We start from the raw sequence: 25,305 nt of genomic DNA, 5'->3' as shown, positions 1-25,305 counted from the left end.
CAGACCAGACGAGTGACCGGAGAAATGGTCCGGTTCAACTCGAAGATTGAAGGCAAGGCATGGTATATTCACTCGTCTGGTCTGTGCTAATTCTATATTAGCTACCTGTTTGTTTGGCACTCTTGGCTTCCTTAAGAGGTTTTCTATCTCCAGCTCAGTCACTTTCCTATGCCGAACTGATGAGTGCTAATAAGCACGAGACTGCAGTCCTCGGCTGGAAATGACTGAGTTGGCGGTGTATTTCATGTATTTCTGTTTTAGCCCTGGCTAATGGGCGGTAATTTAGTGAATATAAGAACAAAGGTGTTTGTTTATGGATGAAAAGACATCCTCTTACAAAAGCTTCAGAGATTCTTATTTGAACCTTTTCATTGGTTCATGTTTCTAAAAATAAATACGTATATTTCATCTTGAATACAGTTTATTTACCTAGATTTTCAAAAGGATTGAAAAAATGTAAAAAATGGCTGCTTTATTCACCTTACATTAAAACGACATTGTCGCTGCTATTGCAATGTATTTAATTTTCTTTCGAGCTATTTCGTCTTGCTGAAATTCGATAGCTGTTTCTTTATTCAAATAACCGTGGTTAGTGACTTGAGTGTGGAAGAGTTGGGAAAGTTAAATACCATCTTGATAAACTCAGTTACAAAAAGTAGCCAGAGATTCTGCTGTGGTTTTTGAAAATTAAATTAGCACATTTTATTCCTACTACCTGATTTTCTTCTGTTGAAATCTGCTTTCCTGAGAGCATTTTATTATGTTTTAAAACTGCACATACGCTGTAAGAAAATTCTGAAACGTCACAGTTATTTCCGGGGCAACGTTCCGGGATTTCCCGCGTTTTCACCAGTTTCCTATGAAAAAGAAGTATTTTTCCCGAAAGGACGTTTGCTTACACTTCAAAAACAATTCAGGAACGTTCCTGGATAACAATGAGCAGCTGATGTGCCCTTAAAAGAAGGGTTGTTTAATATCCTGGTATTCCGTGACAGTTGGGCATCGAGAATTGTTTTGGAATGAAAAAATGAGATGTGAAGAACAAGAGCAGTTTTGCTCATTTATGATTTTTACTTACCTTGAGCTCCAAGAACCCTCATGTCTTCCACGGTGCAAGTTGATGGTATGCATATACCAAAACGTAAAGTCAGTTGGTAGAAAGCAAAGATGGTGGAATGCATTTCTTTGATAATCTAGAAAGTAGATTTTTAACATTGATAAAATGTCTTAAAATTCTACAGAATTATTTATACATGATGGGGGTTATGAGACCCTTTTTCCCTCCCTTGGCTACGCCACTGGATACATAAACACAGGGGCGGATACAGGGGTAAGGTCATAGAGATCCTGACCCTCCCCCCCATCCCCTAAGCCGTCGACGCTATTAAGCACCGATATTGTGCTCAGACAATTTATGAGTAAAGTGTAAACGATGGCAATTTTTTTAAATTCATTACAAAATTTTAAATGTAAACATTGAAAATAGGTCTTATTTTATTGATTCTGAAATTAATTAGTAACGTTTTTGCCCTTTAGATGCATTATTCCTGGCCGATTTGGGGCTTTTAATTGACACCCAAGCAGTTTCAGAAATTTTTCGCACCCAGATTCGTAGATTCGTTTGCAAGGAAGGAGCTTAGACCATTGAGAGATAGACAAGCCATTCTGTTGAGCCGCTTTTGTATGCCAGAAGCAGGAGCAAAGTCGACAACTTTTATGATCCGGAGAGAAGATCAAATAATTTCACTTTTATGATCCGGAGAGAAGATCAAATAATTTCGCCACCATGTACAACGTGACTGAAAACTTTGGGATTTCGGCGTTTTCTTCCTCAGTCACTATTCTACGAGATCGAAACTTTTAGAACCATTTTTAAATCGGCATAACTCAACAACTTACTGCAGAAATTGAAAAAAAAAAAAAAAAAAACATTTATCCATGAATCAGTAAACTATGCGCTAACAGGTGACAGAAAAAAAAATGCGCCAAAACATTTGAGGCAGAAGGAAAATAATTAAAATCGATGTGACTATTCAAATCCCTACGAGAATTAGTATATAGCACTGGTGAAACGTCTTTACTCTAAAAACAACAATTTCAAAAATGACGAAAAATTACTCAAATTTGAACGTATCACAGAGTCAAAATGGCTCCGACTATGTGGTACTCAAATTTGAAACATTCGTGTACTCATCAAATACTCAAAGCAACATATGCTCATTTTTAGGTAATTGTGCTAACATTTGACTACGCAATAATTTCAAAATTGAGTATTAACCGAGTTATGTACTCATTTTCGAGTATTAAGTCATTCAGTACACTATTTGAGAACATGGGTACTCATATTTGAAACAAAAGTTTTCGAGAAAATTTGAAAGCATGAATGTATTTATTTTTGAGCACTTCCTTTTCTCAGTGTTCCGTGGAAGGACGCAGTCATGTGATCTCTCCTCACTTCCCCCCCCCTAAGATTCCTGCGTCAAGAACTACACCCACTTGCCGTATCTATGTGTTAATGATGTAAGGGGAGGAGTGGGGGGGGGGCGGAGGTGGGAGGCGTCATTCCTTAGCACGACCCTCCCCCCCTAAAATGGTAGTCTGTATCCGCCCCTGCTTAAACCTAGAAACAAAGCATGTATTTCTACTCAATATCAACTTTAGACCAAACAGATGACAGTATTGTCGCTTTTATGTCACTTCCTACATGAAATCTTCAGTTTTATGGCATGCATTAATTAGAGATAAATTTTCGGTTTTGTGTCTTAAGTACTTTTTAAAAAATATATATTTGTAAAGATAAAACTTTGCTTGATTCGTCAGATTAAGGTCAGTATGATGAGCTTTATTTTGTTGTAAATATTTAATCCTCCTCTTCTGGTCTTTAATCTCATACCGAGCCACTTCACTGCATTAGATGTTTTTCCTCTTTTCTTGAGCAGTTTACAAGTTTTCATATTGTGTTACGACTCCATGTAGTATATATCGTAAGTGCTTTCAATTTGTAAGCTTGATTTGTTCCAATGATTTGGTTCTTTCTAGGAATGTTAATTCAAGTGTAACTGATTGTTGAATGTTAACAAGAATCTATCACCTAATGATGCCAAAGAAGTATCATTTGAAAATTTCAAAATTCAAGAAAATTTTTTCTCAATTTAACTTTCTTGGCGAAAAACTGGCGTTGTTAAGTAACTCAGGGACCCCCCTCCCCCCAAGAATAATGAAAACCCTTAATAACACAAAGATCCCCCGAAAACGAGAGCATCCTCAAAAACACAAAAACTCCTAAAAACAGCTCCCCTTAAAAAGTTTAGTGGCGTAGTTAGGGCATTTTTAATGTTCTATGACCCCCTCCCTGTGGTGGACACCCCTGAGTATTTAGATTGTCGTTTCGTTTTACACACTTTTTTTTTTTTCCTTTTAAATAGACATGTAGTGAGATAATGTTGAAAACAGTTTATCATTAAAAAAAAGTTTTCTGCATATAGTGGTGCGTACGAGAAAACTTCTCCGAAACCCGAAAAACCACAAAACATCTGCTAGAGTATGGCACAGAATTCAGCTGTGTTACAAAATGGAATGATGTTCTACCGATGTTCATGACTCTTAATCTTCAAAGTAACTGTGCACAACAAACGTGAACCATAACCAACTCTAAAGTTGAAAATAAAAGCGGGATATGAAATTTTGATACTTACTGAATCATCAAACTTTACAGTCGGTAGGATTGCAAGAGACAAATTCTGAGGACGCGGGCCCAGATTCGGCACGGCCTCAACAGAGCAATACTGTCCTCTGAAATCTTCAACTCCTTTCTTGTTTTTCACGAGAATCTTCAGACACTGGTCGAACGCCCCGAATTCAGTCACCGTTCCATCGAACATACCAGATGGCACTTTTGCTGTGGCGTCAAACACTGAAACGAAATTCGTACCACAGAACAGGAAGACATGGAGACAGAAGTATAATAATTAAATAGGGTCAGAGGCGGCGATTGGCGATTATAAGTGCGGGGGCAAGAAATTTTCGGAAGCTGAAGACTTTACTTTTGGCTATCTCTGTGTGATTTAAGAGGGAGAAGTTTCGGAAACTTTCCCCCCGAAAAGAATTCGAAGCTGAAGTATTAAAAGAAACGTCTTTGGTGATGTAAAGGTAACACCCCGAAAATGATTCCGCAAATGATGTCTAAAAAAAGCAAATTTCGGACATCTTTTGAAAACTGAGGGCAAGGCGTTCTGGGGTTCTCTCCCGAAAGTTTTGCACAGTTGAATCGTTTTAAAAACGCTATTTCAGGATATCTTTGAATAACTGAATCAGGAAAGAATGAGTTCGGAGGTTCACCCCGGTAAATATTTTGGAACTGATAAAGCTTTAAAAGACTTCCTTCGGCAACTTCAAAGGAAAATGCGGAGGAATACTTCTGAACTACTACCGAATTAGTTTCTTTATTGGAGGTTTAAAAACGCAATTTTACACATTTTTACTGATATTAGGGAGAAGCGGGTTCGCTTCCAAGAAAAAATTCCGAAGTTCGAATCTTGTAAGGACACAAATTTAGGCCCTCTTTGAAGATACAAGAGGGATGGAGCGTGTTTACGAGTTCTCGGGAAAATTTTCGAAATCGAAGTTTAAAAAATGCAGTTTTAAGCTATCGTTGGGCCCCAGAATTTTTTTCAAATTAAAATCTTAAAAACGTTCAGGCGGTCTTTCATGATAAAAAAAGTGCCAAGGCGGTCGCCCCCTTGACCCCCGAATCGCCGCCACTGAATAGGGTTAATTGACTATAAAATTATTATGTTCCTATTCGCAATGCCATTAACACTTTTGACTTTAACACTTGTCTATATTTTCATGCATAACAGTGGACGAGTTTCTTTCTTTTTTTTTTTCATGGTTCGAACGGTTATGAAATAAAAACTATCGCGAAAATGCCATGATGCTGTTTGTAGACGCGGTATGCAGTTGCCTGCAGTTGGGGCACTAGGCTTGCCAGATTTCTGAAATGCTAAACCGGGACGCCAAAAAGCCACTCTCCCCCCCTCCCACCCCGTAACAATGTTGCGGGTGTTCAAGAGTACACATCGTTCGTTGGTTTTAAGAGTGTAGTTTTTTCTCAATGCTATGAAAAAATGGTCCTAATTATGAACTTAAATTAGGCGTAGTCATAAATGACACAAGCATATAAATTTAAACATTAAAACATTAAAATATGATTTTTACAAGACAATATTTACAAATTACTTAAATAAGATGAAGCAGTTAAAATGAGGGAAAACAAATTAATGGTATTTACTAATATTTTTCACTGGATAAGACTTTTCTCAGAAAGTATTTTTTAGATTTAATCTTATTGTAAAATTCGGCACAGTCCAATCCGATATTATGTTTACAGGTCTTTAAGCCTTTAACCATAGATTCCTTCATCAAACCCCTATCATCAGACCATGCGTTGTTCATCAAAGAAAATACTCAGGATCTGCACAGCTTTCACAATGCTGCCAGGTTACGTTTGTCCCAAATATAGTATAATACTGTCTGACCATCGATTACATGGAAAGGCTAATTTCCGGTTTATAGGCGGAAATGGATAGGGATGTTAGTTGGTTTCTTTCAGATGTGCACTTTTGCCTCTCTATTATTTAGCTTTAGTTTTGTAAAAATGAAAATTTTCTCACAGCAACATTTTTTTAATCTAAAGTATATTCGATCTATATTCTCACGGCAAAAATTAAGTGATTTATTTATCCACAATAAAGTTTTGAGCTTACCATTTTGCTTTTTCGTTCCTGAACGAAATGAAAATATTGTATTTTCTTTTTGTTGTTTTCATGGTAACTATTTTTGTTCCCCTTTATTTTAATTTTGAAATTGCAATAAATGAAAAGGCACTAGTGACATTATGAAGCTCGTCCATCAAAATTCCATCGTTATTTTCCCTTCTCCCCTGCTAGATTCATTCAGATGGAATCGTCTTTACTTGGCAGATTGCCGAATTACATACAATCCGCGGTCAAACAGTACCTAGCTATCATGGCAAGTAGCATTTTATTTGAAAATTAACAAAATGGACAAAAAATGGAGAAAAAAAAAACTAACTGATCAAGCATTTCACATAACTAGTGTGGCCCTGAAGACGCTCTTTTTTTCACATAATGTTTACTGCTTTCCCCGCCTTGCTCTCATTTTTTTAAAAACTTTTATTCCAAGATTATGTTAAAAATTGGACCTTCCTTAATTACCATGAATATCAGGTAAAGTGGGTTCTGCCCCGGCACATGTGCAAATATCAAAACCAGAACCAGAAGTAGCATTTGTCAGTACTGAATAGTGATTGCAATATCGGGATACCGGTATACCGAATGCCGGTAATTCGAGCTATTTTACTTTCGTAATACCAGTATTCGCTGAAGTAAAATACCGGTATTTTCAGTATCAGCTGAAAATAATAAATAGCTTTTAATTACCGAGTTTTTAATTTAATTTATTTAAAAAACTACTGTTATTTTTAATGTGCATGAATTTTCCGGTGAGACAGTGCCAAAATCAATCTATTAATCTTAAAATTCGGCTTGGAAATCACGAATTAATAGAATACCCAGAGTCCGATCATCCTGACATTGAACATGGGGCACATTTCTATTTCAGGGCCCCCCTAGGGCCCGACTAAGATTTTTGAACACACGGGGCCTGAAATTCAGTTTGTGCCCCCCCCCCCCATTCCCACTTTTTTTATATGTTGAAGCAGTAAAATATTTCGATACTTGCGTTTTTACACAACCATACTAAATTTGATGGTACGTCATATCACAATGTAGTATCTACATTTAAAAGTAGAAGAGATATAATAGAACACGATAAATAAATAAAATGTGGTTAAACTTTGCCCGTGGCAGTAAACCGTAAATACCAAAATCATCTGTGATATAACTTTTAATAGTAAATACAGACTAAATTTGGAGTGGTTTTCTGATTTGCAAAGAGCTCACATTTTTAAGGGGAATTTTTTCCATCAGCAAATAGATTTTTTTCCTTGTTTTGGCATTTGCAAAACTATCAATGATATCATTGTACTCTAGATTCTGAGTGAAATCATTATTTAATTTTAATTAACATGATAAATTAAGGGGATTTTGGGCCCGCCTGAAATCTAAGAGGAGGGGCCTGTGCCCCACATGCCCCTACGGTAATCAGGCTCTGAGAATACCAATAAATAAAAGTAGCGGAAAGATTACAAAATGATATTTTCATCACTAGACGGTGCGGTAAATCGTGTTTTTGTGAACCATGTTTTTACTTTTTTCTATTTCCTTAAGCACTCACTTGCGATTTTGTTAAAGTTTATTTTATCAGTAATTACGAATGCATGTGAGGCAAAGGGATGTAAGTGCCAAAATTTAAATTTTAGAGATAATCAGTACAAATAATAGGGGAACCTCTCCTCTGTTTTGGGGCAAGAGATGGTGCTAGTAACTCTGGTGGGTGCTGTCATGCAACATGATTGAAAAAACGAGTTGATGTGTGCATCACATGACTTCCTTTTACTCCAATTTAATGTCATTTTCTCATTATTGGCAGTTTTAATATGATTCAATAGTTTACTCTCTAAATATCACCAACAGTGGCCAAATTGAAACCAGATTTAAAAAATAATAATAATAATAAATAAAAAAAATTGCCAAATTTGTCGCCAAGTTGGCGACAAAACTTGGCGACCAAAAGACTAGCGATATATCGCCAAGTGTCCGCTAAATTATAACACCACTTGAGTTTACATCGAAATTAACAATGATTTCCCCCCCCCAAAAAAAAGGGCAAAAGACCCCTTTAGAAACACCCGAATGCAACCAAAAAGAGAGTTGCACAACTAGACCCCAATAGGAGTCTACGTACCAAATTTCAACTTTCTAGGACATTCCGTTCTTGAGTTATGTGACATATGTACACACATACGCACATACATACGTACATACAGACGTCACGAGAAAACTCGTTGTAATGAACTCGGGGATCGTCAAAATGGATATTTCGGGTGTCTGTATACGTTCCTAATCACATATCCACGTGTGGTCGGGTTGAAAAAAAAAAACTAAACCTTCATTCGGGGGTGAGTAAAATGGAAATTAAGGCCGATTTTTGGGTGAAATTTTTTTCGCGAATACAATACTTCTTTTTTTGTAAAAGGAAGTAAAAATACAATGAAAGCCTACTTAGTATCTGATCTTTAAACGATTTATAAGAAACTTTAAAAAGTTCACACTCATCCCTTTGCTTCTCACTGCCTCATATGTGCTATGAATAATTAATTACAACCATCAATTGCAGCAACACTTTATGACTTTTTTTCCTTTACATATTGGTGTCAACTGTACTTAATTTTGAGATTACTCTTTTCTTGTTAGAATCCCAAATGAAAATCGGCATTACCACCCACCTGCGTGAATTCAGAAGGCGTACCTTCAACTGTAGGAAACTTGTGCATTAAAATTTGTAAAATGAGTTCCAGGCATCTTAGGGACAATTCAATGGATGTAATACGATTCTTACTATTGCTGATTTTTTTTATTATGAGATTTGTTCTTCCATTAATATTTATTCACTATAAGTTTTCGTTAATTTTGCACTTTTTGCACAAAAATGTAAAATATGGCAACGAAACAAAAAGATTTTAATAAATTTTTGAGAAATTTTTAATACCGGTATTGAAACCGGTATTCCGGTATCACGTTTTAAGAAATACCGAATACCGGTATTGCAATCCCTAGTACTCAACACGAACTGAACACATAAACATACCTCGAACAATAGAATCTCTCAGAGTTACTGGGGCGGAGTCGTGGAGTCGGAATCGATCTGGTTTCGGGGTGAAGGAGTTAGGAGTCAAAGGCTAAAATTCCAAGGGTCGGAGTCGGTCATTTTGCAGCTGGGGCTACCGTGTAAGATTCGCAGTCTGTTTGATTTTGGGGTAAAGGAGTCGGAATCGGGTCGTAGGTAGTGATGTGCGGGATCGTTAAAAAAGTAGATCCGCGGATACGGATGCGGATCCGGATCTATAGTGGCAAGATCCGCGGATACGGATCTCAAAATGTTTTTACCTAAACCAACTACCCAAGTGCAGAATTTGCTACGGAAGGTATTCCCGTTAGGGTAATGGCACTGTTTCTTCAAAAAGTATAATCAAGACTATAATTTACTCTTTGAAGAAATATTCGTTAAAATTGAGGGGGAGTAAGCTTATTTCTACATAGTTTCGTAGATATAGGATACAAGAGCAAGAATGTAAAGCTGCTTCTGGATAGGCTAGAATTTTTTTTTTTCGCATTTTATTTCAGCATAAAAGCAGCGCTGACTCATTCCACCCGACTTACCCCGACCGACTAAATAGCAGAGCCGGGAACACCTTTACAAACACTGAATAGAGAATTTAGTCTCACTTTTTTGAAGGATGCCGAGAAAAACCAAAATGAAGTATAACATAACAACAACAAAAACCAATATTAAGTTAAAAATTTAAAAAAAAAAAAACATATCCCTGAGTACCTCAGATTGAGCTGAATTTCGCGGGTCAGAACACGCATTGCTGACAAATATGAACTGACAGCAGATAGAAAATTTAAATCATTGATTTTTTTTCTCCTTATCTTCCGACTATGAAATCGCTACCAATCACGCGTATAAAGGCTTAGAAAAGCATTTAAAATTTACTTATCAAGATAGCTCCTACTGTATATAACTTGAAAGTTCCAAATAAATATGAAACGCAGAAAACTTCGTTCTTTCAATCAGGGCCAATATTTTCACGTACCGATAGCTTTTACTACCATAATTGTTAAAAACGTTAGGTCGGTTTTTAATTAATAATTCCAGTAATTAAAGTTCTACAAAAACGAGACCAAGCTAAAAACACTTTCGAGCAAGTCACCTTTTGAACGAAAAAAGCAACTATGAAAATCGGTTCATCTGTTTAGGAGCTACGATGCCACAAATAGGCACACAGATACACACTTTTAAAATTTATTTCCCCTTCCTTTTTGCGACGGGGGGTAGAAATTGGCTTCGGAAATGATCCCTTATAATTTAAATAGGGAATAAAACCTAATTTAAACGGAACTAGGGTCCTTTATTCAAATATTAAAGAATTTTTAGAATAGAAAAGATCCGTTTAAGATCCGCCAAAAAAGTAACGGATACAGATACGGATCTTTATTTTCTCCCGGATATCCGCGGATACGGATACGGATATCCGGAACATCACTAGTCGTAGGCTCTAAATTTCCAGGAATCGAAGCCGGAGATTGTCATTTTCCTCTGACTCAGCAGCCCTAGAGTGTGCAACACTGGAAGGGCTGAGTGACCATTATCTCCTGCGTTTAAAAAGAGCATTTAATTCCTTTATACCCTTAGGAGTGTTCATCACGAAACATTACTTGAATGCTTAAATATTTGCAAAGTAATTTATGATTATTACTTCCGCTTAGTAGGTTAGAACCTACTTCTTTCGGAAAAGCTTAAATACTGTTTTGTCCATTTATTTGTAGATACCACTTATTTGTAGAACGAATCAAAAGACTTTTTAAATTTTTAATGTATTGTTTATTTACGAAAGTTGACGCTTTAAAACGCCACAAATCGATAGTTTTAATATATGTATTTGAATATTGAAAAAAAAAGGTAAGTGAACCGAATGATTTTAAAATTACGGTGTTTTTTATTTTGCTCAGTTAATTTTGTTCGGTTCTTTTGTAAACAAAAAAATGAACTAAATTCTGTTTTGTCAATTTAAATGCCGTTGTGACTGTCTTAGTGTTTAAAATCGAATGCAAAATTTCAGACACACAAATACTAAAAGGCAGAATATAAGTGTAATAAATAGTTTCTGAAATCATCACGCTTTTGAAACGAACTAAAAAGAATTAAAAAAAAAAAAAAACTCTCTAAGCCTTATGTAGATTGAAAGCCCCATAGAGATTCAACATGCCTTACAGATTGCATGAAAAGCTTGTGATTGCGAATTTTAATAGTAATCCGAATTTTAATAGTAATATACTTGCAATATTTAAAAGGAAAAACATGGGGTTCATGCACTACATGACTTTAAGAAGTATAAAGAGTATATACACAATACACATATATATTTTTACAAGAATAAAACTATCGGTGATTTCGCGTTTTGAATATTTTGTGAATTTACTATTAACAGAATCAAAATTTGAAAGTTGAAATATTTCGCGAGTCTTAAATTTTCTCTATTACGACGACCTCGTGAAAATTAAACCCTTGTGAAAATAAATGCTTATCAGTATTTAAATTGACCTTCGAAAAATCACTTAAGTGGAGGGGGCGGCAGATCTGCCATGAAGCTGAATTCGGCAATGCTTGAACCTTCTTCATCCCCTTAACGTCCTTTAAAATAGACTTAAATTGTAGTTTTAAATCTTAAAGTTAGGAAAATATTCTAGAAAAGACCCCGACTTCCCAACATCAACAAAGGCTAAAACTTGCTTCAGCTTTGATGAAGATTCGGGAAGGAACCCCTAAACGTCACTTTTAACAGCACTTTTTGATGTAAATTTAGAATAGCTCTCCGGGATAGGCACACGACCCCCCCCCCCCCCCCCCCCCCCCACTTTTTTACTTCCTTTTACAAAAAAGGAAGCATTGTATTCGCGAAAAAAATTTCAGTCAAAAATCGGCCTTAATTTCCATTTTGCTCACCCCCGAACGATCGTTGAATTTATTTTTCAACCCAATCACGTGGCATATCCCCACACGTGGATATATGCCTAAGAACATACAGACACACAAAATATCCATTTTGACGATCCCTGAGTTAATTATAACGAGTTTTCTCGTGACGTCTGTATGTACGTATGTATGTGCAGATGGTGTATGTGTGTATGTATGTCGCGTAACTCAAGAACGGAATGTCCTAGAAAGTTGAAATTTGGTACTTAGGCTCCTAGTGGGGTCTAGTTGTGCACCTCTCTTTTTGGTTGCATTCGGATGCTCCAAAGGGGGTCTTTTGCCCCTTTTGGGGGGAAATCATTGTTAATTTCGATGTAAAATCACGTGGTGTTATAATTTGGCGGACACTTGGCGATATATCGCCAGTCTTTTGGTCGCCAACTTGGCGACAAATTTGGCGGTTTTTTTTTTTTTTTTTTTTTTTAATCTGGTTTCAATTTGGCCACTGTTGGTGATATTTAGAGAGTAAACTATTGAATCACATTAAAACTGCCAATAATGAGAAAATGACATTAAATTGGATTAAAAGGAAGTCATGTGATGCACACATCAGCTCGTTTAAGGAAGAATATGGATTAAAATATTTTCCTTTCTCCCTCAAATATAGTTTTCAATAACTTTCGATGGTTTAATGTATTAGATATGTCTTGATAAAAGAGCGGCAAATAGAGGCACCGCCCTGGGCGGCAAAAACTGTAGCTACGCCACTGTATGAGGGATGCAAATTTCTTCCCCATTTCTATTCGATTTTATTTGTAGAAGCAAGAAACCAAACGAGTAAGGTCCTTTCGCAATTCGTGATTGTGAAAAACAAATTTGAATTCAAAACGTCAAAATTCAAATGAATGCTGGATGCTGGATGTTTCTTTTAATTTTTTTTAATGTTATTCTGAATTAACTTCATCTAATATTAAAAAAGAGTAATTATCGACAATTTACTTACTTCGCATCGCCCAAACTTTGATCTGTTTTAAAGATATCACATACTTGAAGAGACTTGAAAGGCAACCGGATGACATATTCACCTTATCCATAATTCTCATCATGGCCGGTAGGGCTTTTTTGATAGCGGTGCTAGTAATGTTCTTCAAAAACTTTTCGTACAAATGCATGTCTGGTCTTATGGGATCCCTAGTACTTGATACATGCTCCGGGGTAACTGTAACTGTATTTAACACAGCATCTCGAATATTTTGCTCCACGGAACATCTTACTAGTATTAGATGTGTCGATGATAATAATAAAATTATCTTCAGGAGTATCATCTTGATCGAGAGTTCTGGAAAGAAATAGAAAAAGGTAAGTTCCAAGGATTAAAATATTTAGCTGACACAAATATGCCGTCAAACTCAATTTTTCAAAGATCTGATTAATCAACTAAGAAATTGTGTTGACATTCACGCCTCCTAATAAAACATGACGCTTAAAACATCTTTTAAGCGTCAGTATGAATAATGAATCTTTAAGCCATATCTAAAATTTAGGAATTTCTTTAACCATTTATTTATTCTTATTTTGTCTTCTTTAAAATAAGTAAATTTCGCTTTTAAAAAATGCATTTTTTAAGCAATATATTTTATTTTTAAATCTTACAATTATGTACATTTTTTTCTACATATTACATATATATTTGCTACATCCTTTGCAGCAATTGTAAATTATTTTTCCCTTTTCTATTTTTTTTTTTTTTTTTGATTTTTTTTATCCATACTAAATGTACAAAATAAGTACTAATATGTAGCAAAAAATGTACATAATTGTAAGATTAAAAAATAAAATATATTGCTTAAAAAATGCATTTTTTAAATGCAAAATTTAGCTATTTTAAAGAAGACAAAATAAGAATAAATAAACGGCAAAAGAAATTCCTAAATTTTAGATATGACTTAAAGATTCATCATTCATACTCACCGTATATAAAGACTTAAGAGTAGAAGTAATAGATAGATTGCTATCTACCAAACACACAAAGCAAACAATAGATCATGTAAAAAACAATAAATTTGCAGCAAAATTTTCGCACGCGTGTTTCGGTGTTGCTGCTTTATTCGGAGCCTTTACAATTTGTGCTTCAGTAAATTGTATCAAATGTCTTTTTCAAGATTTGATTTTGGTCATTAAGAAACGAAATGTAACTTCTGTTAAAGAAAAGTAATGAAGAAAGGCGGCAACTTTGAGCTTTTCGTTTTTGGGTTTAAACTTTTCTGGAATTTCAAGTTGTATGAGAATTGTAAGGGCAGATGGTGGTCCGATGTGCTGTATGTGAGAGATGGAATGAGGAAGTGGCAGACCGGAAAAGTTTCAACAAAAAAGTGATTTCTGTAAAAATACTTATTTTCGTGAGCCCGCAGTAATCGTGAAAATTTAAACCTCGCGGTTATTTTTCCCCCTTTGCGTGGGATTGCTCAACTTTGGGTTCAGTTCAAGTAAAATTCGTGAAATTTTCAGCTCGCGAAGTCACCAATGTTTTCATTTTCGCGAAAATTACGAGTCGTGAAAATAAGTGCTTTTGCGATACTCACTGAACGATAAATAAGATTTAGTTCTTCAAGGAGTTCTACATGCGTTTTATATTTGTTTTACTTGTTCAGTATCCTTCCTATCAATACGTTATAAATTAATTTTCGGAACAGTTCCACGCAGTTTGAAGTTTTCTTGGATATAATCTCAACTCTTCATGGACCTTAAGCTTCGCTGTAGTGTGTGGAAGGTTTTCATTCATAAAGCTATTAAATAGCGATGTCAGAAGCTTGTAATGGGGTCGTTTCCAAAATTTTAAAAGTATTATTTCTGAAAGAGCATGCTTAAAAACATAGGATCTGACCATTTTTTAAATAATTTGTTTAAGTTTAATATTTTTAAAAAAGTACTTAAATTGGCACGCTTTCAACGTTTATGCTTCTGTCCGATGACATCACAAATGATGAAATGCCATTCTGTGTTGCCATTCACAGAGCAAAATATTTAATTCGCATCTTTACTCACGTGTGTTGGCAACGATAGGGTTGATAGCAAGCGTAGAGCGCAATTTTAATTCGCTTCTTGATTATCATAACGTGGAATCGCGGTAGAAAGATGCGGCAAAGTGCATCATTTGTGACGTCATCAAGACCACGCCTTGTTTCAAAAATCGGACATTTAAAAAAATTAATTTTAAAAAAACTGTTGGGAAAATGAAAGTATTTTCTGGGTCCATGTTATTATTATTATTATTATTATTATTATTATTATTATTTATTTACTTACTTATTTTTTTTTGCTTATTCTATCAATTTCAGTGACAAAGTACTCTTTTGTCTGAACGAAACAACCCCATTCAAGTTTTGTGAAATTTTGCTTCAGTAGATTTTATGTAAAGGGATGGGACATATGGGTCTGTATGCTTCATTAGAGATGCAAGGCCACAACTATTTTCCAAAAGTTGATTAATTCATTGTTATTAAACACAAACATTTCGATATTTAATGACACTGCAGACGTTTAACCTTCAATTGGAAAGTAAATTTTAATGAAAGTAAAAGCATGACAATATGAATGCAAACGTACTTTTGTCTGCAATGTTTTCAAAATAAGATTAGTATGCTTTCTCAATAAAAGTTATAATTATTATTATAATTATTAATATTAATGTTATATTTATTATTATTATTATTATTATTATTATTATTATTATTATTATTATTGTCATTAAAATAAGATTCTGAGGTCCCGATAACATGGAAAACTATACAAAAGTTGCAAATTATTTCGATTTGATAATTAATAAAATGCATTTTTAACTTAAAGACACATATTAGACACATAGTTCTTAAAAGGTAAAACAAAAGTTTAAGTAACATTTCAGCAAAGCGTGATAAAATAAAAGTAGAGTTTTAAAGACCACATATTTTACTCAAACTACTTTCCAATGTCAGCATTATCGTATGTATCAAACTAGCAAGATTTTGTTTCAACTTGAAATTCGGAAAAAATTTAAAACTTTCGGAAAGAAACTCATTTACTTAAAATTAGTTTCGTGAAAAAAAGAGTTCGAGCACAACGCGTAAGAAAACTTCTCGAGAAAATAGATTGTAAACAGCATGACGATTTTTTGAGCAATCATGATTGCTTATTGCTTTCATTTGACTGTTTTGAAATCCTATCATTTTATTTTCCCGCCAGCACCCTCTGCAGCATCACCGTCGACTGGCCGCCTGATGATGCTGCTTCTCTAGCGAAAACCGTCTACAGGTTGCGTCCATATCCTACACTTACACGCACGTACACACACACACACACACACACACACGTACAAACACATACATACACCTACACACACATACACAAACACATACACTGACACAAACACATACACACATACATACAGACACCTACACATACACACACACACACACTCATGCCTGCACACAGACACAAACACATATGCCTACACACACATACACATTCTCCCCCCCCCACACACACACAAACACTAATACACACAACTACCCGCACACTCATACCTGCACACAGACATAAACACACATGCTTACACACACATACACATACCCCCCTACACCACAAACACACATACCCCCCCCCCCACACACACATAAACACACACGCCTACATACACACACTCACTCGTGATTGCGAAAAACATAATTTGAATTCAAGAGGTCAAAATTCAAATTATTATTATTATTTTTTTTTTTCTAAGATAAACTTTTCTCAAAGAAACTTTCTATTAGTTCTTTTTTCTTCATCCAGTGAGACTACGTTTAGTCTGAAGAAAAAGCTGTCATTAACTACACAAGAATCGGAAGTAGTGAGGAGTCTTACACTAAGAAAAAAAAAAGTTGATGATTTCAATAAATGACAGGCCACGATCGTAATTATAGGTTTTTAGCTTATCTCTATAATAAAGTCTGTATTTCTTTTTCAGCGAACAACGTGATTATTCCCAACAAGAAAAAATACGACAGTAGTTCACATTTTTATTATTTGATCTTACTTTGTAATGAAAGTTTGATCTAACAGTCAAACAAGTTGCTGCTACTCCATTAAATTCTTCAAAAATGACATTGCATTGAAAAGTACTTTCTGAAATAAGGACCTTAATTACCACATCTTCTAAGAAATACACCCTTTTTCATTTAACGACAAAGGCTAATCAGCTACGTTATTATGCTCTGGATTTTAATGACATGTTATACGCTTATTTTGCTTTATTCGTTTATTTATTCGTTATTATTATGATTACTAGAAAATCGCCCGTCAAGGTATGACGGGTGAAAATTGCTTCTACATTTTTTGAACGAAGCAACTGCCTGTTTGTTGACATTTTGACAGTTGAAATTTTAACCCTAACTCCAGTGGATTAATTAACCTTAAACTCCAGAAGATAGCGTTCATTATTAACCGCTTTTTCGTTTCTTCTTTCTCCTAAAATGACAGTCTTACCAGTAGAAGAGTTAAGTTACCAGATCCAGTTCAGCCCTATCAAAATAAAGCATTTCCCTGCATGTCAAATACAGGGTCTGTATAAAAAGTAATGAGACGAGTTGTGCTCTAAGAATTTAATGGAGATATTAATACTCACAGCTAAAATTCTTTAAAATAAGACCCTTGGCCAAGCACACACTTATCCCAGAGAGTCTTCTAAGCTTTGAATCCTGCCTTATAGCCTGCGTCCAAAATGTTCTTTAAAAGTCTTGTACCAGAGCGTTCACGCCATCCAGAGTTTCATGGTGATGCCCCTTTAGTGATGTTTTCATCTTCGGGAATAGAAAGAAGTCTGCTGGGGTTAAATAGTGGCTGTTGGCGGGCTTGGGAAGCGTAAAGATACCATTATGGACCAGGAAGTCTTGGAGGATGATACTGGTGCCTCCAGCATTTCTCAAGTTTTCAGCGATGATGCTGTGAACTGTCATTTCATCAAGTCCAATTTCATCTGCAATCATTCTCACACTTAACCGGCAGTCCAAATTCAGCACAACATGCACACGTTCCACATTTGCGTATGTTCTGCTGGTTGACTGACATCCTGTTTCAGAGTCATCCTCGACGCTCTACCCGCCATCTTTGAAACACTTGTGCCACCGAAACACGTGTGCTTTTGACAGACAATTATCTCCGAACACTAGCTTACACATGTCTAAAGTCTCTGAGGAAGATTTACCAAGTAACACACAAAATTTAATCACGTAAAGCAGCTCAAATGTTATCTGCATTTTGGAACTGGAACTGACGTTAGCAACAGAGGTATACTATAACGGCGATGCTGCCCGAACAAAGACTCCCAGGCGACTGCGGACCGGAGTGAGTCCCACCAGTTAAGGCCCCTATAGTAGAGGAGCCGACGCATCCGCCATTTTGGAGCAAACTTGATCCAGTGCTTCGTAGCCATAGCATTGCTGCTGATGTTTACATTTCTTTAGCTTGTGTTAAATTGAGTCAAAAGGATGGTTGTTCGGCTGTTAATTGTGCAAATACTATAAGAAAGGATTTCAGCTTTTCAGATTTCCAGCAGATGCAGAAAATGAAAAACGAAGTGGATAATTAATAGCCCGCGAAGTGCCTGGTAGCCTGGAAACGACGCCAACTGTTTCCAAAATTTCGTCAATGTTCACCTTCGCTCTCCGACTCTCTCGTTCCCTGTTTGGCGAATGATTGCCAATAAAGGTAGCTTTCCCTGTTGTACGCTTGCTCCAAAATGGCGGATGCGTTGGCCTCTCCAGTTATAGGGGCTCTACCACCAGTAACCCCCACCACCGACCAAACCGATTTGCGCGCCCCTGGGAGGTACAGTCGCACCAGGAAAAATGAGTCTCATTGCTTTTTATACAGACCCTGTATTACCAAAAAATATTATCAAATTATCATGCCGTGGCGCGAGTTTCACTATTGATGACGTCAGCGTTACTCAATCATTCTCTATTATATATATGAGGATTATTATTTTGTATTTTCTTGGATTTTTCAAAATATCTTTTTGGATTCTCGGGTGTTTTAATTTTTTTTATTATAGGGCATCTTTAAAATAATTTTAAAATGTTTCTTATGATTTTACGCTTTACATTGGAATTGACGAAAAATGAAAGTAAAAAAAAATGGGCGGCGCCATTGCTAAAAAGTGGTGGGTGACGGAGAAAAACGGTGGTCATATTTGGATTCAGAAGTTATGTTTATATAAAAACCAGCAGGAATAGAGTCAGAAACATTTTTTTTATTCCTCTCAATTTAATTTATTTGTTCATAATGATAAATTTAACTTTAAGTTTAAAGAATCCTTACTTTTGAGTAAGCGGTAGACCTAAATATTGCATAAGAAAAAAGTTTTTTTTTCTTTTACAATAATGTTCGACTTTATTGTCGACTTACATCAGTCAACTTGAAATTAAAAAAAAAAAATCCTTAATTTAAAAAAAATGATGAAAAGTCAATTTTTTGTAGAAAAATTAAAATTTAAGCTTGCAGCATGCCTAAAGAGTTTTTGATTTGAATAAAAAAAATTTTGGTATAAGGGCAACATTTTACCCACTTAAAATTTTGAATTTCAAAAAATTTTTTTTTCGATACACCCTATTAAGCACGTTTTGATTTTAAATATTAATACAATTTGTCAAATGCGCATGGAGCAAAGTGAAATAGTTCATTTTGTTTATTTTTTCGTTCATTGATTAAATCGTATGTATTCATTTATTAATTAATTAATTTACATTCCTTTAGCCGTTCTATTTCAGTCACTCACTCATTTTTACTTTCTTCTATATCTAATATATAGAAGAAAGTATTGGATTCGTGCAAATTTTCGAATTTCGAATTTTGACGGATTCGAACGTTTTGAGGTGTGCTGAGTCCATTTCGACCATTTTTGGAAAATGTCTGTCTGTCTGTGTGTGTGTGTGTGTATGTATGTGTGTGTGTATGTATGTATGTGTGTGTGTATGTATGTGTGTCACGTCTGTGTGTGACCAGTTTTTTGTGGCCGCTCTACAACAAAAACTACCGCATGAAATCGAACGAAATTTAGTACACATATGTGCCCCTATGTGAACTTGTGCCCATTAGTTTTTGGCGCGAATTCCTCCAAGGGGGATGGAGCAATGGGACGTTTTTCGAGTTACGCGTGCTTGCTATTCCTCAGGAAGTAACTGGCGGAATCAAACAAAATTTGGTCCATATGTTGGTATTAACAGGAACAGGTGCTGATTCAACTTTGGTGTCAATAACTCAAACGGGGGTTGAGCTATAGAACGTTTTTTGTCGTCAATTGTGACTGCTGTATCTCAAGAAATAATGAACGGAATGAAAGAAAAATTTATCGGCAAGTACCCCTTAGTGGGTATAAGAACTGATTTTATTTTTGTGTCAACAGCTAAAAGGGGGGTAGCGCAATCACCCGTTCTTTTTTTCCATTTTGAGTGCCCTATCTCAAGAAGTAATGCTACGTTCTGGTTGAAATTTGGAATATATGTGAATCCATATGTAAACAGGCTTTGGTTCTATTTTGACGCCGATCGCTCCAAGAGGTGTTGATTTTTTTTTTTTTTTTTGCGAATAAATATATTTTTACTTTCTTCTATATCTTATATATATAAAAGAAAGTATTGGATTCGTGCAAATTTTCGAATTTCGAATTTTGACGGATTCGAACGTTTTGAGGTGTGCTGAGTCCATTTCGACTATTTTTGGAAAATGTCTGTCTGTCTGTATGTGTGTGTGTATGTGTGTGTGTGTGTGTGTGTATGTGTCACGTCTGTGTGTGACCAGTTTTTTGTGGCCGCTCCACAGCAAAAACTACCGCATGAAATCGAACGAAACTTGGTACACATATGTGCCCCTATGTGAACTTGTGCCCATTGGTTTTTGGCGCGAATTCCTCCAAGGGGGGTGGAGCAATGGGACATTTTTTGAGTTACGTGTGATTGCTATTCCTCAGGAAGTAACTGGCGGAATCAAACAAAATTTGGTCCATATGTTGCCATTAACAGGAACAGGTGCTGATTCAATTTTGGTGTCAATAACTCAAACGGGGGTTGAGCTATAGAACGTTTTTTGTCGTCAATTGTGACTGCTGTATCTCAAGAAATAATGAACGGAATGAAAGAAAAATTTATCGGCAAGTAGCCCTTAGTAGGTATAAGAGCTGATTTTGTTTTGGTGTCAACAGCTAAAAAGGGGGTAGCGCAAACGCCCGTTCTTTTTTTCCATTGTGAGTGCCCTATCTCAAGAAGTAATGCTACGTTCTGGTTGAAATTTGGAATATATGTGAATCCATATGTAAACAGGCTTTGGTTCAATTTTGGTGCCAATCGCGCCAAGAGGTGCTGATTTATTTTTATTATCATTATTTTTTAGCGAATAAAAATAGTTTTATTAATGCAACAATAAGAAAGATAAATCGTAATAGATTGTCGTCTGCATATTTCTCGTGATTTTAATTGTATGGAAATAATCGAAATATTATCTCAATGATTTAAAATTTTTAACTGTTGCCATCTTATGTTTGTTAACAAATAAAATATTTGTAATTAATTAAAGCAAGGCTTTTAAAATAACTTTCAATTTTCGCTCTTTGCTTTGCTTTTGCAATAATTCAGACATTGGGATGGTGGTCAAGTTTTTGCATGTGTAATTTCGTTTTTGTTGGGAATATTGCTTCCTCGTCAAGCATGGGGAGGGATCAGAAAAAAAAAGAAAAATATAGAAGAAAGTTTCGTGATTGCCACAACATACTAGTTATTAATGCAACAATAAGAAAGATAAATCGTAATAGATTGTCGTCTGCGTATTTCTCGTGATTTTAATTGTATGGAAATGATGGGAAATATTATCTCAATGATTTAAAATTTTGAACTGTTGACATCTTATGTTTGTTAACAAATAAAATATTTGTAATTCATTCAAGCAAGGCTTTTAAAATGACTTTCAATTTTCGCTCTTTGCTTTGCTTTTGCAATAATTCAGACATTGGGATAGTCGTCAAGTTTTTGCATGTGTCATTTTGTTTTTGTTGGGAATATTGCTTCCTCGTCAAGCATGGGGCGGGATCAGAAAAAAAAAAAAAAATATATATATATATATAGAAGAAAGTTTCGTGATGGCCACAACATACTAGTTTCTCATATATTAATTAATCGTTTTATTTATTTATTCGTTTATTGTTTCATTATTGATTCATTTATTCATCCATTCGTTTATATCTTCATTCATTTGAGGAAAAATATTTTTAACTAGTGATACCCGCACGGCTTTGCCCGTAATAGAAAAATCAAAAAGTCTTTTGGTTCGCCTGTATATTTACAAATAATGTATGGGGAATTTTCTCGCCAGTTGGCTTGTACCCATCTTACCGTTCCACGTTATGATAATTTCATATCTCGCCAATTGGCTTGTGCCCATGTTACGGTTCCACGTTATGATAATTTCGTAATTTACTCGTCCATCTTATAGTATTTTTTTCTTAAAATTGGAATAGAAGAAGAACCACATCGAGTTTTCTAAAAATCGCTTCGAGGTGCACACCCCCATGCTACATACTAACTTTGTGCCAAATTTCATGAAAATCGGCAGAACGGTTTAGGCGCTATGCGCGTCACAGACATCCTACAGACATCCAGACATCTAGACATCCTCCGGACAGAGAGACTTTCAGCTTTATTATTAGTAACTAGTGGCACCCGCACGGCTTCGCCCGTAATAGAAAAATTAAAGGTCTTTTGGTTCGCTTGTACATTTACAAATAATGTATATGGTGAATTTTCTCGCCAATTGGCTTGTACCGACGTTACAGTTCCACGTTATGATAATTTCGTATCTCGCCAATTGGCTTGTGCCCATGTTACGGTTCCACGTTAGGATAATTTCGTAATTTATGATAGTTTTTTTCTTAAAATTGGAATAAAAAAAGAACCACATCGAATTTTCAAAAAATCGCTTCGAGGTGCACACCCCCATGCTACATACTAACTTTGTGCCGAATTTCATGAAAATCGGCCGAACGGTTTAGGCGCTATGCGCGTCACAGACATCCTACAGACATCCAGACATCCTCCGAACAGAGAGACTTTCAGCTTTATTATTAGTAACTAGTGGCATCCGCACGGCTTCGCCCGCAATAGAAAAATCAAAAGGTCTTTTGGTTCGCCTGTATATTTACAAATAATGTATAGTGAATTTTCTCGCCAGTTGGCTTGTACCGACATTACGATTCCACGTTATGATAATATCGTATCTCGCCAATTGGCTTGTGCCCATGTTACGGTTCCACGTTACGATAATTTTGTAATTTATGATACTTTTTTTCTTAAAATTGGAATAAAAAAAGAACCACATCGAATTTTCGAAAAATCGCTTCGAGGTGCACACCCCCATGCTACATACTAACTTTGTGCCAAATTTCATGAAAATCGGTCGAACGGTTTAGGCGCTATGCGCGTCACAGACATCCTACAGACATCCAGACATCCTCCGGACAGAGAGACTTTCTGCTTTATTATTAGTAAAGAAGATAAAGATAATCAAATATCTTATTTTTTACTTAGCATCCCTTCCCTCCAAAAAGAAAGAGGTAAAAGGGACAATTTTCGAGATTTCTTTTTAAGTTACAAATTTACTGCCAAAAATGAAAAATAATATTTCAATGCAAATTTTTTATTACAGAATCCATCATTTTGTATTTTGCAAAAAAAAAAAAAAAAATCCAATTTGTTTACTTTGAAAAAGGTAAGTTAACCTAACTATTTCACTCCCACTCACAATAAAAAAAACTCCATTTCCCTGCTATTTTATTCTCGCAAATACGCTCCAGCCAACTGAAAAAAAAAAAAAAAAAAGCTTTGAAAATTGCATGGGGGTGAGGTAATTACTGTTAAGGTATCAAATGCATGTGTGTAAACACTTTTTCAATGTATGCATTGTGTTTTACTCGTCTCAATATAAGTCACGAATTTACACTCCATTGTATTAGAGCCGCTATATAGACAGGCCGACGCATCAGCTTAAGTTAAGCCATTTTGGATCGGATTTCTCATTGTTGCACTGCTAGGGTTACCGCAGCAAAGTTTCGGATTTCGCCAAATTTGCCGAAAATAAAATTTTATTTTATAAACAAGTCACGTGCCGCTAATAATTGCTCACAGTGAACAATCACCAAACGCGATAACTTGCCAGAAAAGACAACCACTCAAACACGCGCTCCGATCCAAAAAGGCTCATCTTAAGCTGATGCGTCGGCTCATATATATATAGGGGCCTTACATTGTATGTAAGACAGAAAAGTAAAGAAGAAAGAATGAAAAATACGAAAGAGCCAAATAGATGTTAAGTTTTGATATCAAGGTATGCATAAAAATTGGTAATAAAAGAATTTGAAATAATTTAATTTTAATTAAGATACAAGTACACTAAGTTACACATTACACTTTTTTTTTCAAATTAAAGATGCAGTATTCAGTAAATTACAAGGAAATGACTGAGCTGGCGGTGTATTTCATGTAAAGATGCAGTGTCTCAGTTTTTTAAATGGAAATTAAATAAATAATTTTTCTTGCAATGCTTTGTTATAAGCATAAAAGCAGGCGATCTTCAATTTAAAAAAAAATCACAACGAAATGACAGAGAAAAAAGTAAAACTGAAAAATGCAAGAGATTAAAAAAAAAAAAGACTCACCTCCGTGTGAAACGTCACCTCACATGCGTTAATAAAAAATGTCCAATTAACGATTCAATTCTTCAACAATTTCTTCAGAAATGCAGTAATTAATCACAAGATATTTGTTTATAAACACCAACACTTTCTCTTTTCAATGTTAACCAGCAAAGAACTTCACAATATTCCGTTGTAAGTTAAACTGCAGACGAAACAATTTAAAAGTCATAATGGATGAAAAAAATCTTGTCCGATGATTGATCGCGATTAGAAATAGATTACACTCTCCAAGCAAATCGATTTCCCTTCGAACTCAAAATTTAAAAACCTTGTAAACGGAGGCAGAAAACAGGCACTATTTCCTCTCGCGTGAATTCTTCAGCCCGAATTATGTCTAGTGGGTCAGCGAGTAGTAAGTTCACTTTCACTATTTTTTTTTCTTCTCTTTCTGTTCTTTCTAATTTACTTGTGTTCATGCGAGCGGAACTTATTCTTTTGCATTCACGAAAGATGAGTGATTGCCTCCATAAAGTTGTAGGTAATAGAAAATGTTTATAATTTAAAGATTGGGTAAAGAAATGTCTTTATAACGAGTCCCTCATGTGTAGCAATAACGTCATTTGATCTTTCAAGAAATGGAAATTACTGTTTACGAGCTTTCACATTCAGAAGTTGACCTTTATTCTTGTATTTATTGAGGGTGCTGAACCAGCTTTCACATACAGAAATTTACCTTCATTCATTTTTATTTGTGAGAACCACTAGCGCAAGCAGAATGCATGCTAGCAGTGGCGTAGGAAAAGGGGGCGGGATTTGGTATTTAACCCCCCCCCCCGCCCCCCAGGGTGGTTTAAAATACACGTAAAAAATGTTTCTCCTAGATACGGCCACCCTTCAATATTTTTAGATATGGGGATAATAATATACTGGAA

The 25,305-nt window shown here is 35.5% G+C and overlaps 1 protein-coding gene across 1 annotated transcript in view; it reads right to left on the bottom strand.

Moving 5' to 3' along the window:
• LOC129228657 (nose resistant to fluoxetine protein 6-like) overlaps positions 1–17,681 on the bottom strand; it is a 62,017-nt gene extending 44,336 nt beyond the window's left edge. Inside the window, exons 1-4 of the mRNA XM_054863341.1 lie at positions 17,567–17,681; positions 12,683–13,018; positions 3,696–3,913; positions 1,079–1,193 (exon numbers count right to left, since the gene is read on the bottom strand). Of these exons, the coding sequence (XP_054719316.1) occupies positions 1,079–1,193; positions 3,696–3,913; positions 12,683–13,018; positions 17,567–17,681 (784 nt within the window). The remainder of the gene's footprint in view (positions 1–1,078; positions 1,194–3,695; positions 3,914–12,682; positions 13,019–17,566) is intronic.
• Positions 17,682–25,305: the final 7,624 nt, after the last annotated feature.

Source organism: Uloborus diversus, chromosome 8 (genome assembly GCF_026930045.1).
Source record: "Uloborus diversus isolate 005 chromosome 8, Udiv.v.3.1, whole genome shotgun sequence".
NCBI lineage: Eukaryota > Metazoa > Arthropoda > Arachnida > Araneae > Uloboridae > Uloborus > Uloborus diversus.
The sequence above is the reverse complement of the archived record's forward strand: the minus strand, read 5'-3'. Positions and strand labels throughout refer to the sequence as shown.